The sequence below is a fragment of the Telmatherina bonti genome (assembly GCF_933228915.1).
Source record: "Telmatherina bonti genome assembly, chromosome: 14".
Taxonomy (NCBI): domain Eukaryota; kingdom Metazoa; phylum Chordata; class Actinopteri; order Atheriniformes; family Telmatherinidae; genus Telmatherina; species Telmatherina bonti.
Window position 1 is genome coordinate 4239349 of NC_136612.1, and position 23236 is coordinate 4262584.

The window sequence follows — 23236 nt, forward strand, 5'->3', positions numbered from 1 at the left end:
GTATAACTCATGTATAGCTCATGTATAGCTCATGTATAACTCGTGTATAACTCGTGTAACTCACGTGTAACTCACGTATAACTCATGTATAACTCATGTAACTCATGTATAACTCATGTATAACTCATGTATAACTCATGTATAACTCATGTATAGCTCATGTATAGCTCGTGTATAACTCGTGTATAACTCGTGTAACTCACGTGTAACTCACGTATAACTCATGTATAACTCATGTAACTCATGTATAACTCATGTATAACTCATATAACTCATGTATAACTCATGTAACTCATGTATAACTCATGTATAACTCATGTAACTCATGTATAACTCATGTATAACTCATGTAACTCATGCATAACTCATGTATAACTCATGTATAACTCATGTAACTCATGTATAACTCATGTATAGCTCATGTATAACTCATGTATAGCTCATGTATAACTCATGTATAGCTCATGTATAGCTCATGTATAACTCATGTAACTCATGTATAACTCACATATAACTCATGTATAGCTCATGTATAACTCATGTATAGCTCATGTATAGCTCATGTATAACTCATGTATAACTCGTGTAACTCACGTATAACTCATGTATAACTCATGTAACTCACGTATAACTCATGTATAACTCATGTGACTCACGTATAACTCATGTATAACTCATATAACTCACGTATAACTCATGTAACTCACGTATAACTCGTATAACTCATGTGACTCACGTATAACTCATGTATAACTCATATAACTCATGTATATCTCATGTATAGCTCATGTATAACTCATGTAGAACTCATATAACTCATGTATAACTCATGTATAACTCATATGTAACTCATGAAACTCATGTATAACTCATGTATAACTCATATGTAACTCATGAAACTCATGTATAACTCATGTATAACTCATGTATAACTCATGTATAACTCATGAAACTCATGTATAACTCATGTATAACTCATGTATAGCTCATGTATAACTCATGTATAACTCATGTAACTCACGTATAACTCATGTATACCTCATGTAACTCATGTATAACTCATGTATAACTCATATAACTCATGTATAACTCATGTATAACTCATGTATAACTCATGTATAGCTCATGTATAGCTCATGTATAACTCGTGTATAACTCGTGTAACTCACGTGTAACTCACGTATAACTCATGTATAACTCATGTAACTCATGTATAACTCATGTATAACTCATGTATAACTCATGTATAACTCATGTATAGCTCATGTATAGCTCGTGTATAACTCGTGTATAACTCGTGTAACTCACGTGTAACTCACGTATAACTCATGTATAACTCATGTAACTCATGTATAACTCATGTATAACTCATATAACTCATGTATAACTCATGTAACTCATGTATAACTCATGTATAACTCATGTAACTCATGTATAACTCATGTATAACTCATGTAACTCATGCATAACTCATGTATAACTCATGTATAACTCATGTAACTCATGTATAACTCATGTATAGCTCATGTATAACTCATGTATAGCTCATGTATAACTCATGTATAGCTCATGTATATCTCATGTATAACTCATGTAACTCATGTATAACTCACATATAACTCATGTATAGCTCATGTATAACTCATGTATAGCTCATGTATAGCTCATGTATAACTCATGTATAACTCGTGTAACTCACGTATAACTCATGTATAACTCATGTAACTCACGTATAACTCATGTATAACTCATGTGACTCACGTATAACTCATGTATAACTCATATAACTCACGTATAACTCATGTAACTCACGTATAACTCGTATAACTCATGTATAACTCATGTATAACTCATGTATAACTCATGTAACTCATGTATAACTCATGTATAACTCATATAACTCGTATAACTCATGTATAACTCATGTATAGCTCATGTATAGCTCATGTATAACTCGTGTATAACTCGTGTAACTCACGTGTAACTCACGTATAACTCATGTATAACTCATGTAACTCATGTATAACTCATGTATAACTCATGTATAACTCATGTATAGCTCATGTATAGCTCGTGTATAACTCGTGTATAACTCGTGTAACTCACGTGTAACTCACGTATAACTCATGTATAACTCATGTAACTCATGTATAACTCATGTATAACTCATGTATAACTCATGTAACTCATGTATAACTCATGTATAGCTCATGTATAACTCATGTATAGCTCATGTATAGCTCATGTATAACTCATGTATAGCTCATGTATAGCTCATGTATAACTCGTGTATAACTCGTGTAACTCACGTATAACTCATGTATAACTCATATAACTCATGTATAACTCATGTATAACTCATGTATAGCTCATGTATAACTCGTGTATAACTCGTGTAACTCACGTATAACTCATGTATAACTCATATAACTCATGTATAACTCATGTATAGCTCATGTATAGCTCATGTATAACTCGTGCATAACTCGTGTAACTCACGTATAACTCATGTATAACTCATATAACTCATATATAACTCATGTATAACTCATGTATAACTCATATAACTCATAACTCATGTATAACTCATGTATAACTCATGTATAGCTCATGTTTAGCTCATGTATAACTCGTGTATAACTCGTGTAACTCACGTATAACTCATGTATAACTCATGTAGCTCATGTATAACTCATGTATAACTCATATAACTGATATAACTCATGTATAACTCATGTATAACTCATGTATAGCTCATGTATAGCTCATGTATAACTCGTGCATAACTTGTATAACTCACGTATAATTCATGTATAATTCATGTAACTCATGTATAACTCATGTATAACTCATATAACTCGTATAACTCATGTATAACTCATGTATAGCTCATGTATAGCTCATGTATAACTCGTGTAACTCACGTGTAACTCACGTATAACTCATGTATAACTCATGTAACTCATGTATAACTCATGTATAACTCATGTATAACTCATGTATAACTCATGTAACTCATGTATAACTCATGTATAGCTCATGTATAACTCGTGTATAACTCGTGTAACTCACGTATAACTCATGTATAACTCATATAACTCATGTATAACTCATGTATAGCTCATGTATAGCTCATGTATAACTCGTGCATAACTCGTGTAACTCACGTATAACTCCTGTATAACTCATATAACTCATATAACTCATGTATAACTCATGTATAACTCATATAACTCATAACTCATGTATAACTCATGTATAACTCATATGTAACTCATGAAACTCATGTATAACTCATGTATAACTCACGTATAACTCATGTATAACTCATATAACTCATGTATAACTCATGTATAGCTCATGTATAGCTCATGTATAACTCGTGCATAACTCGTGTAACTCACGTATAACTCATGTATAACTCATATAACTCATATATAACTCATGTATAACTCATGTATAACTCTAATAACTCATAACTCATGTATAACTCATGTATAACTCATGTATAGCTCATGTATAGCTCATGTATAACTCGTGTATAACTCGTGTAACTCACGTATAACTCATGTATAACTCATGTAGCTCATGTATAACTCATGTATAACTCATATAACTGATATAACTCATGTATAACTCATGTATAACTCATGTATAGCTCATGTATAGCTCATGTATAACTCGTGCATAACTTGTGTAACTCACGTATAATTCATGTATAATTCATGTAACTCATGTATAACTCATGTATACTCATATAACTCGTATAACTCATGTATAACTCATGTATAGCTCATGTATAGCTCATGTATAACTCGTGTATAACTCGTGTAACTCACGTATAACTCATGTATACCTCATGTAACTCATGTATAACTCATGTATAACTCATATAACTCATGTATAACTCATGTATAACTCATGTATAACTCATGTATAGCTCATGTATAGCTCATGTATAACTCGTGTATAACTCGTGTAACTCACGTGTAACTCACGTATAACTCATGTATAACTCATGTAACTCATGTATAACTCATGTATAACTCATGTATAACTCATGTATAACTCATGTATAGCTCATGTATAGCTCGTGTATAACTCGTGTATAACTCGTGTAACTCACGTGTAACTCACGTATAACTCATGTATAACTCATGTAACTCATGTATAACTCATGTATAACTCATATAACTCATGTATAACTCATGTAACTCATGTATAACTCATGTATAACTCATGTAACTCATGTATAACTCATGTATAACTCATGTAACTCATGCATAACTCATGTATAACTCATGTATAACTCATGTAACTCATGTATAACTCATGTATAGCTCATGTATAACTCATGTATAGCTCATGTATAACTCATGTATAGCTCATGTATAGCTCATGTATAACTCATGTAACTCATGTATAACTCACATATAACTCATGTATAGCTCATGTATAACTCATGTATAGCTCATGTATAGCTCATGTATAACTCATGTATAACTCGTGTAACTCACGTATAACTCATGTATAACTCATGTAACTCACGTATAACTCATGTATAACTCATGTGACTCACGTATAACTCATGTATAACTCATATAACTCACGTATAACTCATGTAACTCACGTATAACTCGTATAACTCATGTGACTCACGTATAACTCATGTATAACTCATATAACTCATGTATATCTCATGTATAGCTCATGTATAACTCATGTAGAACTCATATAACTCATGTATAACTCATGTATAACTCATATGTAACTCATGAAACTCATGTATAACTCATGTATAACTCATGTATAACTCATATGTAACTCATGAAACTCATGTATAACTCATGTATAACTCATGTATAACTCATGTATAACTCATGAAACTCATGTATAACTCATGTATAACTCATGTATAGCTCATGTATAACTCATGTATAACTCATGTAACTCACGTATAACTCATGTATAACTCATGTAACTCACGTATAACTCATGTATAACTCATGTGTCTCAAGTATAACTCATGTATAACTCATATAACTCATGTATATCTCATGTATAGCTCATGTATAACTCATATAGAACTCATATAACTCATGTATAACTCATGTATAACTCATATGTAACTCATGAAACTCATGTATAACTCATGTATAACTCATGTAACTCATGAAACTCATGTATAACTCATGTATAACTCATATATAACTCATGTATAACTCATGTATAGCTCATGTATAACTCATGTAATACTCATGTATAGCTCATGTATAACTCATGTATAGCTCATGTATAGCTAATGTATAACTCATGTATAGCTCATGTATAACTCATGTATAGCTCATGTATAGCTCATGTATAACTCATGTATAGCTCATGTATAGCTCATGTATAACTCGTGTATAACTCGTGTAACTCACGTATAACTCATGTATAACTCATATAACTCATGTATAACTCATGTATAACTCATGTATAGCTCATGTATAACTCGTGTATAACTCGTGTAACTCACGTATAACTCATGTATAACTCATATAACTCATGTATAACTCATGTATAGCTCATGTATAGCTCATGTATAACTCGTGCATAACTCGTGTAACTCACGTATAACTCATGTATAACTCATATAACTCATATATAACTCATGTATAACTCATGTATAACTCATATAACTCATAACTCATGTATAACTCATGTATAACTCATGTATAGCTCATGTATAGCTCATGTATAACTCGTGTATAACTCGTGTAACTCACGTATAACTCATGTATAACTCATGTAGCTCATGTATAACTCATGTATAACTCATATAACTGATATAACTCATGTATAACTCATGTATAACTCATGTATAGCTCATGTATAGCTCATGTATAACTCGTGCATAACTTGTGTAACTCACGTATAATTCATGTATAATTCATGTAACTCATGTATAACTCATGTATAACTCATATAACTCGTATAACTCATGTATAACTCATGTATAGCTCATGTATAGCTCATGTATAACTCGTGTAACTCACGTGTAACTCACGTATAACTCATGTATAACTCATGTAACTCATGTATAACTCATGTATAACTCATGTATAACTCATGTATAGCTCATGTATAGCTCGTGTATAACTCGTGTATAACTCGTGTAACTCACGTGTAACTCACGTATAAGTCATGTATAACTCATGTAACTCATGTATAACTCATGTATAACTCATGTATAACTCATGTATAACTCATGTAACTCATGTATAACTCATGTATAACTCATATAACTCGTATAACTCATGTATAACTCATGTATAGCTCATGTATAGCTCATGTATAACTCGTGTATAACTCGTGTAACTCACGTGTAACTCACGTATAACTCATGTATAACTCATGTAACTCATGTATAACTCATGTATAACTCATGTATAACTCATGTATAGCTCATGTATAGCTCGTGTATAACTCGTGTATAACTCGTGTAACTCACGTGTAACTCACGTATAACTCATGTATAACTCATGTAACTCATGTATAACTCATGTATAACTCATGTATAACTCATGTATAACTCATGTAACTCATGTATAACTCATGTATAGCTCATGTATAACTCATGTATAGCTCATGTATAGCTCATGTATAACTCATGTATAGCTCATGTATAGCTCATGTATAACTCGTGTATAACTCGTGTAACTCACGTATAACTCATGTATAACTCATATAACTCATGTATAACTCATGTATAACTCATGTATAGCTCATGTATAACTCGTGTATAACTCGTGTAACTCACGTATAACTCATGTATAACTCATATAACTCACGTATAACTCATGTATAACTCATATAACTCATATATAACTCATGTATAACTCATGTATAACTCATATAACTCATAACTCATGTATAACTCATGTATAACTCATGTATAGCTCATGTATAGCTCATGTATAACTCGTGTATAACTCGTGTAACTCACGTATAACTCATGTATAACTCATGTAGCTCATGTATAACTCATGTATAACTCATATAACTGATATAACTCATGTATAACTCATGTATAACTCATGTATAGCTCATGTATAGCTCATGTATAACTCGTGCATAACTTGTGTAACTCACGTATAATTCATGTATAATTCATGTAACTCATATATAACTCATGTATAACTCATATAACTCGTATAACTCATGTATAACTCATGTATAGCTCATGTATAGCTCATGTATAACTCGTGTAACTCACGTGTAACTCACGTATAACTCATGTATAACTCATGTAACTCATGTATAACTCATGTATAACTCATGTATAACTCATGTATAGCTCATGTATAGCTCGTGTATAACTCGTGTATAACTCGTGTAACTCACGTGTAACTCACGTATAACTCATGTATAACTCATGTAACTCATGTATAACTCATGTATAACTCATGTATAACTCATGTATAACTCATGTAACTCATGTATAACTCATGTATAACTCATATAACTCGTATAACTCATGTATAACTCATGTATAGCTCATGTATAGCTCATGTATAACTCGTGTATAACTCGTGTAACTCACGTGTAACTCACGTATAACTCATGTATAACTCATGTAACTCATGTATAACTCATGTATAACTCATGTATAACTCATGTAACTCATGTATAACTCATGTATAACTCATGTATAACTCATGTATAGCTCATGTATAGCTCATGTATAACTCGTGTATAACTCATGTAACTCATGTATAACTCATGTGACTCACGTATAACTCATGTATTGTACTCATTACTGGCCTCTTTCCTCATGTCTAAATATCTGACGTGTCATCACCATGTTTCTTCTCTGGTGGTTTTCCTGGAGGTTGTTTATTGAGAACAAACTTCACTGATACATTTGCAGGTTGTAAAAACACAAACTCATCTTAAATATAGTTCAGGAGCTTTACTAAACAAATAACAAATACAGACATATTTGTGTTTTATTCTAACTGCTGCTGTCTGGCTCCTTCAAGATTAATACTCTGCTTCATCATCATGTTGCTGCGTTAATTAAACAGTAAATATTAGAGTTAATTACTTTTCAATTTCTCCTCAGCTTTATCTCCTCATTCTATCTGTTTGCCATTTATTCCTGCAGGAGTTGGATGGAGATCCTCGTCTTCATCAACGTCTTCCTCTGAGCTTCCTCTCATCTGGGTCCAGAGAGGGGCCAGGCGGCCCTCTGCCGTCACCCCCATCGGCTGGATGATCTGGTCTCTGCAGAGCACAGACGAGTCAGGATGTGCAGTCTGAATTACGGCTAAATGAGAGGTGTCTAATACACGACCCAGGAGCCAAAACCGGCCCAGAGGGTCCAATCTGGTCTGCAGGGTGACTTTAGTGACATAAAAATATATAAATATTAACTGTGATATTTTAATAAAAGTTTCCTCCCTAACGTGTCTGTAAGGTTTGATGCTTTTTCACTTTGGGTGCATAACTTGTTTTTATGAAGTGATGAATGAGTAAATGACTAATTATGTAAATATGTCAAATCAAACACATAAAATAAAAATTGATGTAAAGATCTAGAAATATAAGATAAAATGATAAAAACACAGTTAACAGCGGTGATAAACTCCAGTTTCTCTGCAACTCGAACTGGAACAAAAGATGAAGATGGATGGATGAAAACAATTTCTTATTTATTTGAAGTTTTAAAACTGACCAGATTTATTCAACTTTCTGCACTGCTCATTCCAGACCAGAGTCTCAGGGAACTGGAGTCTAATCCAGCGAGAACCAGATCGAGGTACACCTGGATAGGTGGATCCATTTATTTATGTCCATGTGTAAAAATAAAGTAGGTTGTTTTATAAATACATATGTAATATATCCACATTTAAATATATAAACATGTTTATATTTAAAAATTCTATACAATATTGAAAACTAAAGAAATTAAATGCAAAATAATATGCAAATGAGTGAATGACAGAAATGTGTACGTCTAGTATATTTTATACTTATTTTTCTCTATGTAGAGGTTTTTCTTTTTTTTTTTAATCATATTTTCTAATAAGGAAGATGTGATTTGTAGTAAAACATCATTTCCAGGTACTGTGCTGGTATTTTACTGCAGACCAGCTTGTTCTGGACGTGTGTGGAGCCTTTTGGTTGAGCGCCTCACCGTGACAGTCGGTTGATGATGCAGATGAGACGACGAGCCTCCTCCTCCTTCTCCTCCTCTGTCATGCCCTCCATGGGATCAGGCTGCTCCGCCTCTACCCGACCAGTGACCAGGTTAATCCTAGTTCTGGCCTCTCGGTACTCCTCTGTGTCCGAGTCCGAGTCGCTGGAGTAACTGGATGTAGAGCTGGTGTCCCGTGAGTTTCCCCTCCCGTTCAGCAGACCCCGAGCTGCCAGCAGCCCTGCAGCGTTGCCATAACCCGTGTATTTCACAAATCTGCTCACTGTGGACGAAAGTACAGAAACTTTCCTGTCATGAGCACCTTTTTAGCGTTTTCAGGCATCTTCATGCTCGACATGTGTGGTGAACTTTACCGTTCTCTTTGCAGAGGACAAACAGCAGCTCAGCAGCACAGTCCTTTACATCTGTGTCCACATGGGTCATCAGGCGAACCAGTTTTCCTCTGAGCGAGATGTCGTGCTCAGGACGGACACCTACCTCCCTCAGTGGAGGTAAAATCTGCAGAACAGCTGGAGTCAGATTTATTCAGCTCCAGCAACATACATGACATGAGGAGGGTTTTTACATGAAAGATCATATAAAGACAGGAGTTCATCAGATGTTCATACAGAACTGTTCTCCCTGAGGAAAGCTGTTGTAAAATGTAAAATGTTGTCAAAGAAAATGATCTAAATGATGTGAAATGTTAAAAAATGTAAAATGATGTAAAATGTGTAAAGTGAAATGTTGTGAAACATAAAATGATGTGAGACGTAAAATGTTATTTTGTGAAATGTTAAACTTTGTAAAATCTTGTAAAGTGTAATGAAATGATGTAAAATGATTTAAAATTGTGTGAAATGTAAAATGTTGTGAAATGGTTTGAAATGGTTGTGAGTTGTTGTAAACTATTGTGACATTAAGTAAGATGTTGTAAAAGTTTTCAGTGAATGTTGTGAAATGATGTAAAATGGTTTAAAATGTTGAGGAATCTGAAATGTTATGTTGTGAAATGTTGAAAATTGCTTTAAAATATTGTGAAATTCTGTGAAATGGGCTAAAATGTGAAAAGATGTCAAATGTTGCAAAATTTAAAATCATGTGGAATGATGGGACATGATGGGACATGATGTGGAATGATGGGACATGATGTGGAATGCTGGGACATGATGTGGAATTCTGGGACATGATGTGGAATGATGGGACATGATGGAACATGATGTGGAATTCTGGGACATGATGTGGAATGCTGGGACATGATGTGGAATTCTGGGACATGATGGAACATGATGTGGAATGATGGGACATGATGTGGAATGCTGGGACATGATGTGGAATTCTGGAACATGATGTGGAATGATGGGACATGATGGAACATGATGTGGAATTCTGGGACATGATGTGGAATTCTGGGACATGATGTGGAATGATGGGACATGATGGAACATGATGTGGAATGATGGGACATGATGTGGAATGATGGGACATGATGGAACATGATGTGGAATGATGGGACATGATGTGGAATGATGGGACATGATGTGGAATGATGGGACATGATGTGGAATTCTGGGACATGATGGAACATGATGTGGAATGATGGGACATGATGTGGAATGATGGGACATGATGTGGAATTCTGGGGAATGATGTGGAATGCTGGGACATGATGTGGAATGCTGGGACATGATGTGGAATTCTGGGACATCATATGGAATGATGGGACATGATGGGACATAATGTGGAATGATGTGGCATGATGGGACATGATGTGGAATGATGTGGAATGATGGGACATGCTGGGACATGATGTGGAATGCTGGGACATGATGTGGAATGATGTGGAATGATGGGACATGATGTGGAATGATGGGAAATGATAGGACATGATGTGGAATGATGGGACAAAATGTGGAATGATGGGACATTATATGGAATGATAGGACATGATGTGGAATGATGGGACATGATGTGGAATGATGTGGACATGATGTGGACATGATTTGGAATGCTGGGACATGATGTGGAATGATGTGGAATGCTAGGACATGATGTGGAATGATGGGACATGATGTGGAATTCTGGGGAATGATGTGGACATGATGTGGACATGATGTGGAATGCTGGGACATGATGTGGAATGATGTGGAATGCTAGGACATGATGTGGAATGCTAGGACATGATGTGGAATGATGGGACATGATGTGGAATTCTGGGGAATGATGTGGAATGATGGGACATGATGTGGAATGCTGGGACATGATGTGGAATGATGTGGAATGCTAGGACATGATGTGGAATTCTGGGGAATGATGTGGAATGATGGGACATGATGTGGAATGCTGGGACATGATGTGGAATGATGTGGCATGATGGGACATGATGTGGAATGTTGTGGAATGATAGGACATGATGGGACATAATGTGGAATGCTGGGACATGATGTGGAATGATGTGGAATGATGGGACATGATGTGGAATGATGGGACATGATGTGGAATGATGTGGAATGCTGGGACATGATGTGGAATGATGTGGAATGATGGGACATGATGTGGAATGATGGGAAATGATAGGACATGATGTGGAATGATGGGACAAGATGTGGAATGATGGGACATTATATGGAATGATAGGACATGATGTGGAATGATGGGACATGATGTGGAATGATGTGGACATGATGTGGACATGATTTGGAATGCTGGGACATGATGTGGAATGCTGTGGAATGCTAGGACATGATGTGGAATGATGGGACATGATGTGGAATGCTGGGACATGATGTGGAATGATGTGGAATGATAGGACATGATGTGGAATGCTAGGACATGATGTGGAATGATGGGACATGATGTGGAATTCTGGGGAATGATGTGGAATGATGGGACATGATGTGGAATGCTGGGACATGATGTGGAATGATGTGGAATGCTAGGACATGATGTGGAATGCTGGGACATGATGTGGAATGATGTGTCATGATGGGACATGATGTGGAATGTTGTGGAATGATGGGACATGATGGGACATAATGTGGAATGCTGGGACATGATGTGGAATGATGTGGAATGATGGGACATGATGTGGAATGATGGGACATGATGGGACATGATGTGGAATGATGGGACATGATGTGGAATGATGGGACATGATGTGGAATGCTGGGACATGATGCGGAATGATGGGACATGATGGGACATGATGTGGAATGATAGGACATGATGTGGATTGATAAGACATGATGGGACATGATATGGAATGCTGGGACATGATGTGGAATGCTGGGACATGATGTGGAATAATGGGACATGATGTGGAATGATGGGACATGATGGGACATGATGTGGAATGATAGGACATGATGTGGAATGATAGGACATGTTGTGGAATTCTGGGGAATGATGTGGAATGATGGGACATGATGTGGAATGCTGGGACATGATGTGGAATGCTGGTACATGATGTGGAATTCTGGGACATGATGTGGAATGATGGGACATGATGTGGATTGATAGGACATGATGGGACATGATGTGGAATGATAGGACATGATGTGGATTGATAGGACATGATGGGACATGATGTGGAATGCTGGGACATGATGTGGAATGATGTGGAATACTAGGACATGATGTGGAATGATGGGACATGATGTGGAATGATGTGGAATGATGTGGATTGATGGGACATGATGTGGAATGCTGGGACATGATGTGGAATGATGTGGCATGATGGGACATGATGTGGAATGATGTGGAATGATGGGACATGCTGGGACATAATGTGGAATGCTGGGACATGATGTGGAATGATGTGGCATGATGGGACATGATGTGGAATGATGTGGAATGATGGGACATGCTGGGACATAATGTGGAACGATTGGACATGATGTGGAATGATGGGACATGATATGGAATGATGGGATATGATGTGGAATGATGGGACATGATGGGACATGATAGGACATGATGGAACATGATGTGGACATGATGTGGACATGATGGGACATGATGTACCATGATGGGACATGATGTGAAATGATGGGACATGATAGGACATGATGTACCATGATGGGACATGATGTGAAATGATGGGACATGATAGGACATGATGTGGAATGATGTGGAATGATAGGACATGATGGGACATGATGTGGAATGATGGGACATGATATGGAATGATAAGACATGATGGGACATGATGTGGAATGATAGGACATGATATGGAATGATAAGACATGATGGGACCTGATGTGGAATGCTGGGACATGATGTGGAATGCTGGGACATGATGTGGAATGATGGGACATGATGTGGAATGATGTGGAATGCTGGGACATGATGTGGAATGATGTGGAATGATGGGACATGATGTGGAATGATGTGGAATGATGGGACATGATGTCGAATGCTGGGACATGATGTGGAATGATGTGGCATGATGGGACATGATGTGGAATGATGGGACATGATGTGGAATGATGTGGAATGATGGGACATGATGTCGAATGCTGGGACATGATGTGGAATGATGTGGCATGATGGGACATGATGTGGAATGATGTGGAATGATGGGACATGCTGGGACATGATGTGGAATCTTGGGACATGATGTGGAATGATGGGACATGATGTGGAATGATGGGATGTGATGTGGAATGATGGGACATGATATGGAATGATGGGATATGATGTGGAATGCTGGGACAAGATGTGGAATGATGGGACATTATATGGAATGATGGGACATGATGTGGAATGATGGGACATGATGGGGAATGATGTGGACATGATGTGGACATGATTTGGAATGCTGGGACATGATGTGGAATGATGTGGAATGCTAGGACATGATGTGGAATGATGGGACATGATGTGGAATTCTGGGGAATGATGTGGACATGATGTGGACATGATGTGGAATGCTGGGACATGATGTGGAATGATGTGGAATGCTGGGACATGATGTGGAATGCTAGGACATGATGTGGAATGATGGGACATGATGTGGAATGATGTGGCATGATGGGACATGATGTGGAATGATGTGGAATGATAGGACATGATGGGACATAATGTGGAATGCTGGGACATGATGTGGAATGATGTGGAATGATGGGACATGATGTGGAATAATGGGACATGATGGGACATGGTGTGGAATGATGAGACATGATGTGGAATGCTGGGACATGATGTGGAATGATGGGACATGATGGGACATGATGTGGAATGATAGGACATGATGTGGATTGATAGGACATGATGGGACATGATGTGGAATGCTGGGACATGATGTGGAATGATGTGGCATGATGGGACATGATGTGGAATGATGTGGAATGATAGGACATGATGGGACATAATGTGGAATGCTGGGACATGATGTGGAATGATGTGGAATGATGGGATATGATGTGGAATAATGGGACATGATGGGACATGATGTGGAATGATGGGACATGATGTGGAATGCTGGGACATGATGTGGAATGATGGGACATGATGGGACATGATGTGGAATGATAGGACATGATGTGGATTGATAGGACATGATGGGACATGATGTGGAATGCTGGGACATGATGTGGAATAATGGGACATGATGTGGAATGATGGGACATGATGGGACATGATGTGGAATGATAGGACATGATATGGAATGATAAGACATGATGGGACCTGATGTGGAATGCTGGGACATGATGTGGAATGCTGGGACATGATGTGGAATGCTGGGACATGATGTGGTATTCTGGGACATGATGTGGAATGATGGGACATGATGTGGAATGATGTGGAATGCTGGGACATGATGTGGAATGATGTGGAATGATGGGACATGATGTGGAATGATGTGGAATGATGGGACATGATGTCGAATGCTGGGACATGATGTGGAATGATGTGGCATGATGGGACATGATGTGGAATGATGGGGCATGATGTGGAATGATGTGGAATGATGGGACATGATGTCGAATGCTGGGACATGATGTGGAATGATGTGGCATGATGGGACATGATGTGGAATGATGTGGAATGATGGGACATGCTGGGACATGATGTGGATTCTTGGGACATGATGTGGAATGATGGGACATGATGTGGAATGATGGGATGTGATGTGGAATGATGGGACATGATATGGAATGATGGGATATGATGTGGAATGCTGGGACAAGATGTGGAATGATGGGACATTATATGGAATGATGGGACATGATGTGGAATGATGGGACATGATGGGGAATGATGTGGACATGATGTGGACATGATTTGGAATGCTGGGACATGATGTGGAATGATGTGGAATGCTAGGACATGATGTGGAATGATGGGACATGATGTGGAATTCTGGGGAATGATGTGGACATGATGTGGACATGATGTGGAATGCTGGGACATGATGTGGAATGATGTGGAATGCTGGGACATGATGTGGAATGCTAGGACATGATGTGGAATGATGGGACATGATGTGGAATGATGTGGCATGATGGGACATGATGTGGAATGATGTGGAATGATAGGACATGATGGGACATAATGTGGAATGCTGGGACATGATGTGGAATGATGTGGAATGATGGGACATGATGTGGAATAATGGGACATGATGGGACATGGTGTGGAATGATGAGACATGATGTGGAATGCTGGGACATGATGTGGAATGATGGGACATGATGGGACATGATGTGGAATGATAGGACATGATGTGGATTGATAGGACATGATGGGACATGATGTGGAATGCTGGGACATGATGTGGAATGATGTGGCATGATGGGACATGATGTGGAATGATGTGGAATGATAGGACATGATGGGACATAATGTGGAATGCTGGGACATGATGTGGAATGATGTGGAATGATGGGATATGATGTGGAATAATGGGACATGATGGGACATGATGTGGAATGATGGGACATGATGTGGAATGCTGGGACATGATGTGGAATGATGGGACATGATGGGACATGATGTGGAATGATAGGACATGATGTGGATTGATAGGACATGATGGGACATGATGTGGAATGCTGGGACATGATGTGGAATGCTGGGACATGATGTGGAATAATGGGACATGATGTGGAATGATGGGACATGATGGGACATGATGTGGAATGATAGGACATGATGTGGAATGATAGGACATGATGTGGAATTCTGGGGAATGATGTGGAATGATGGGACATGATGTGGAATGCTGGGACATGATGTGGAATGCTGGGACATGATGTGGAATAATGGGACATGATGTGGAATGATGGGACATGATGGGACATGATGTGGAATGATAGGACATGATGTGGAATGATAGGACATGATGTGGAATTCGGGGGAATGATGTGGAATGATGGGACATGATGTGGAATGCTGGGACATGATGTGGAATTCTGGTACATGATGTGGAATTCTGGGACATGATGTGGAATGATGGGACATGATGTGGAATGATGGGACATGATGTGGAATGCTGGGACATGATGTGGAATTCTGGTACATGATGTGGAATTCTGGGACATGATGTGGAATGATGGGACATGATGTGGAATGATAGGACATGATGTGGATTGATAGGACATGATGGGACATGATGTGGAATGCTGGGACATGATGTGGAATGATGTGGAATACTAGGACATGATGTGGAATGATGGGACATGATGTGGAATGATGTGGAATGATGTGGATTGATGGGACATGATGTGGAATGCTGGGACATGATGTGGAATGATGTGGCATGATGGGACATGATGTGGAATGATGTGGAATGATGGGACATGCTGGGACATAATGTGGAATGCTGGGACATGATGTGGAATGATGTGGAACGATGGGACATGATGTGGAATGATGGGACATGATGGGACATGATGTGGAATGATGGGACATGATGTGGAATGCTGGGACATGATGTGGAATGATGGGACATGATGGGACATGATGTGGAATGATAGGACATGATGTGGATTGATAGGACATGATGTGACATGATGTGGAATGCTGGGACATGATGTGGAATGCTGGGACATGATGTGGAATAATGGGACATGATGTGGAATGATGGGACATGATGGGACATGATGTGGAATGATAGGACATGATGTGGAATGATAGGACATGATGTGGAATTCTGGGGAATGTTGTGGAATGATTGGACATGATGTGGAATGCTGGGACATGATGTGGAATTCTGGTACATGATGTGGAATTCTGGGACATGATGTGGAATGATGGGACATGATGTGGAATGATGGGACATGATGTGGAATGCTGGGACATGATGTGGAATTCTGGTACATGATGTGGAATTCTGGGACATGATGTGGAATGATGGGACATGATGTGGAATGATAGGACATGATGTGGATTGATAGGACATGATGGGACATGATGTGGAATGCTGGGACATGATGTGGAATGATGTGGAATACTAGGACATGCTGTGGAATGATGGGACATGATGTGGAATGATGTGGAATGATGTGGATTGATGGGACATGATGTGGAATGCTGGGACATGATGTGGAATGATGTGGCATGATGGGACATGATGTGGAATGATGTGGAATGATGGGACATGCTGGGACATAATGTGGAATGCTGGGACATGATGTGGAATGATGTGGAACGATGGGACATGATGTTGAATGATGGGACATGATGGGACATGATGTGGAATGATGGGACATGATGGGACATGATGTGGAATGATAGGACATGATGTGGATTGATAGGACATGATGGGACATGATGTGGAATGCTGGGACATGATGTGGAATGCTGGGACATGATGTGGAATAATGGGACATGATGGGACATGATGTGGAATGATGGGACATGATGTGGAATGCTGGGACATGATGTGGAATGATGGGACATGATGGGACATGATGTGGAATGCTGGGACATGATGTGGATTGATAGGACATGATGGGACATGATGTGGAATGCTGGGACATGATGTGGAATGCTGGGACTTTATGTGGAATAATGGGACATGATGTGGAATGATGGGACATGATGGGACATGATGTGGAATGATAGGACATGATGTGGAAAGATAGGACATGATGTGGAATTCTGGGGAATTATGTGGAATGATGGGACATGATGTGGAATTCTGGGACATGATGTGGAATGATGGGACATGATGTGGATTGATAGGACATGATGGGACATGATGTGGAATGATAGGACATGATGTGGATTGATAGGACATGATGGGACATGATGTGGATTGATAGGACATGATGGGACATGATGTGGAATGTTGGGACATGATGTGGAATGATGTGGAATACTAGGACATGATGTGGAATGATGGGACATGATGTGGAATGATGTGGAATGATGTGGATTGATGGGACATGATGTGGAATGCTGGGACATGATGTGGAATGATGTGGCATGATGGGACATGATGTGGAATGATGTGGAATGATGGGACATGCTGGGACATAATGTGGAATGCTGGGACATGATGTGGAATGATGTGGAACGATGGGACATGATGCGGAATGATGGGACATGATAGGACATGATGTGGAATGATGGGACATGATGTGGAATGATGGGACATGATATGGAATGATGGGATATGATGTGGAATGATGGGACATGATGTGGAATGATGGGACATGATATGGAATGATGGGATATGATGTGGAATGATGGGACATGATGTGGAATGATGGGACATTATATGGAATGATGGGATATGATGTGGAATGATGGGACATGATGGGACATGATGTGGAATGCTGGGACATGATATGGAATGATGGGATATGATGTGGAATGATGGGACATGATAGGACATGATGTGGAATGATAGGACATGATGGGACATGATGTGGAATGATGGGACATGATGTGGAATGCTGGGACATGATGTGGAATGATGGGACATGATGTGGAATGATGTGGCATGATGGGACATGATGTGGAATGATGTGGAATGATGGGACATGCTGGGACATAATGTGGAAAGCTGGGACATGATGTGGAATGATGTGGAACGATGGGACATGATGCGGAATGATGGGACATGATAGGACATGATGTGGAATGATGGGACATGATGTGGAATGATGGGACATGATATGGAATGATGGGATATGATGTGGAATGATGGGACATGATGTGGAATGATGGGACATGATATGGAATGATGGGATATGATGTGGAATGATGGGACATGATGGGACATGATGTGGAATGATGGGACATGATGTGGAATGCTGGGACATGATGTGGAATGATGGGACATGATGGGACATGATGTGGAATGATAGGACATGATGTGGATTGATAGGACATGATGGGACATGATGTGGAATGCTGGGACATGATGTGGAATGCTGGGACATGATGTGGAATAATGGGACATGATGTGGAATGATGGGACATGATGGGACATGATGTGGAATGATAGGACATGATGTGGAATGATAGGACATGATGTGGAATTCTGGGGAATGATGTGGAATGATGGGACATGATGTGGAATGCTGGGACATGATGTGGAATGCTGGGACATGATGTGGAATAATGGGACATGATGTGGAATGATGGGACATGATGGGACATGATGTGGAATGATAGGACATGATGTGGAATGATAGGACATGATGTGGAATTCGGGGGAATGATGTGGAATGATGGGACATGATGTGGAATGCTGGGACATGATGTGGAATTCTGGTACATGATGTGGAATTCTGGGACATGATGTGGAATGATGGGACATGATGTGGAATGATGGGACATGATGTGGAATGCTGGGACATGATGTGGAATTCTGGTACATGATGTGGAATTCTGGGACATGATGTGGAATGATGGGACATGATGTGGAATGATAGGACATGATGTGGATTGATAGGACATGATGGGACATGATGTGGAATGCTGGGACATGATGTGGAATGATGTGGAATACTAGGACATGATGTGGAATGATGGGACATGATGTGGAATGATGTGGAATGATGTGGATTGATGGGACATGATGTGGAATGCTGGGACATGATGTGGAATGATGTGGCATGATGGGACATGATGTGGAATGATGTGGAATGATGGGACATGCTGGGACATAATGTGGAATGCTGGGACATGATGTGGAATGATGTGGAACGATGGGACATGATGTGGAATGATGGGACATGATGGGACATGATGTGGAATGATGGGACATGATGTGGAATGCTGGGACATGATGTGGAATGATGGGACATGATGGGACATGATGTGGAATGATAGGACATGATGTGGATTGATAGGACATGATGTGACATGATGTGGAATGCTGGGACATGATGTGGAATGCTGGGACATGATGTGGAATAATGGGACATGATGTGGAATGATGGGACATGATGGGACATGATGTGGAATGATAGGACATGATGTGGAATGATAGGACATGATGTGGAATTCTGGGGAATGTTGTGGAATGATTGGACATGATGTGGAATGCTGGGACATGATGTGGAATTCTGGTACATGATGTGGAATTCTGGGACATGATGTGGAATGATGGGACATGATGTGGAATGATGGGACATGATGTGGAATGCTGGGACATGATGTGGAATTCTGGTACATGATGTGGAATTCTGGGACATGATGTGGAATGATGGGACATGATGTGGAATGATAGGACATGATGTGGATTGATAGGACATGATGGGACATGATGTGGAATGCTGGGACATGATGTGGAATGATGTGGAATACTAGGACATGCTGTGGAATGATGGGACATGATGTGGAATGATGTGGAATGATGTGGATTGATGGGACATGATGTGGAATGCTGGGACATGATGTGGAATGATGTGGCATGATGGGACATGATGTGGAATGATGTGGAATGATGGGACATGCTGGGACATAATGTGGAATGCTGGGACATGATGTGGAATGATGTGGAACGATGGGACATGATGTTGAATGATGGGACATGATGGGACATGATGTGGAATGATGGGACATGATGGGACATGATGTGGAATGATAGGACATGATGTGGATTGATAGGACATGATGGGACATGATGTGGAATGCTGGGACATGATGTGGAATGCTGGGACATGATGTGGAATAATGGGACATGATGGGACATGATGTGGAATGATGGGACATGATGTGGAATGCTGGGACATGATGTGGAATGATGGGACATGATGGGACATGATGTGGAATGCTGGGACATGATGTGGATTGATAGGACATGATGGGACATGATGTGGAATGCTGGGACATGATGTGGAATGCTGGGACTTTATGTGGAATAATGGGACATGATGTGGAATGATGGGACATGATGGGACATGATGTGGAATGATAGGACATGATGTGGAAAGATAGGACATGATGTGGAATTCTGGGGAATTATGTGGAATGATGGGACATGATGTGGAATTCTGGGACATGATGTGGAATGATGGGACATGATGTGGATTGATAGGACATGATGGGACATGATGTGGAATGATAGGACATGATGTGGATTGATAGGACATGATGGGACATGATGTGGATTGATAGGACATGATGGGACATGATGTGGAATGTTGGGACATGATGTGGAATGATGTGGAATACTAGGACATGATGTGGAATGATGGGACATGATGTGGAATGATGTGGAATGATGTGGATTGATGGGACATGATGTGGAATGCTGGGACATGATGTGGAATGATGTGGCATGATGGGACATGATGTGGAATGATGTGGAATGATGGGACATGCTGGGACATAATGTGGAATGCTGGGACATGATGTGGAATGATGTGGAACGATGGGACATGATGCGGAATGATGGGACATGATAGGACATGATGTGGAATGATGGGACATGATGTGGAATGATGGGACATGATATGGAATGATGGGATATGATGTGGAATGATGGGACATGATGTGGAATGATGGGACATGATATGGAATGATGGGATATGATGTGGAATGATGGGACATGATGTGGAATGATGGGACATTATATGGAATGATGGGATATGATGTGGAATGATGGGACATGATGGGACATGATGTGGAATGCTGGGACATGATATGGAATGATGGGATATGATGTGGAATGATGGGACATGATAGGACATGATGTGGAATGATAGGACATGATGGGACATGATGTGGAATGATGGGACATGATGTGGAATGCTGGGACATGATGTGGAATGATGGGACATGATGTGGAATGATGTGGCATGATGGGACATGATGTGGAATGATGTGGAATGATGGGACATGCTGGGACATAATGTGGAAAGCTGGGACATGATGTGGAATGATGTGGAACGATGGGACATGATGCGGAATGATGGGACATGATAGGACATGATGTGGAATGATGGGACATGATGTGGAATGATGGGATATGATGTGGAATGATGGGACATGATGTGGAATGATGGGACATGATATGGAATGATGGGATATGATGTGGAATGATGGGACATGATGTGGAATGATGGGACATTATATGGAATGATGGGATATGATGTGGAATGATGGGACATGATGGGACATGATGTGGAATGATGGGACATGATATGGAATGATGGGATATGATGTGGAATGATGGGACATGATGTGGAATAATGGGACATGATGGGACATGATGTGGAATGATGGGACATGATGTGGAATGCTGGGACATGATGTGGAATGATGGGACATGATGGGACATGATGTGGAATGATAGGACATGATGTGGATTGATAGGACATGATGGGGATTGATAGGACATGATGGGACATGATGTGGAATGATAGGACATGATGTGGAATGATGGGACATGATGTGGAATGCCGGGACATGATGTGGAATGATGGGACATGATGGGACATGATGTGGAATGATAGGACATGATGTGGATTGATAGGACATGATGGGACATGATGTGGAATGCTGGGACATGATGTGGAATAATGGGACATGATGGGACATGATGTGGAATGATGGGACATGATGTGGAATGCTGGGACATGATGTGGAATG

The 23236-nt window shown here is 39.6% G+C and overlaps 1 protein-coding gene across 1 annotated transcript in view; it reads right to left on the reverse strand.

Moving 5' to 3' along the window:
* Positions 1–8117: 8117 nt before the first annotated feature.
* The window catches only part of LOC306765239 (chaperone Ric-8A-like), a gene marked incomplete at both ends in the record, with an annotated part of 103402 nt that continues 88283 nt past the window's right edge, over positions 8118–23236 (reverse strand). The window contains 3 exons of the mRNA XM_079252641.1: positions 8118–8268; positions 9182–9464; positions 9556–9700. Of these exons, the coding sequence (XP_079108767.1) occupies positions 8118–8268; positions 9182–9464; positions 9556–9700 (579 nt within the window). The remainder of the gene's footprint in view (positions 8269–9181; positions 9465–9555; positions 9701–23236) is intronic.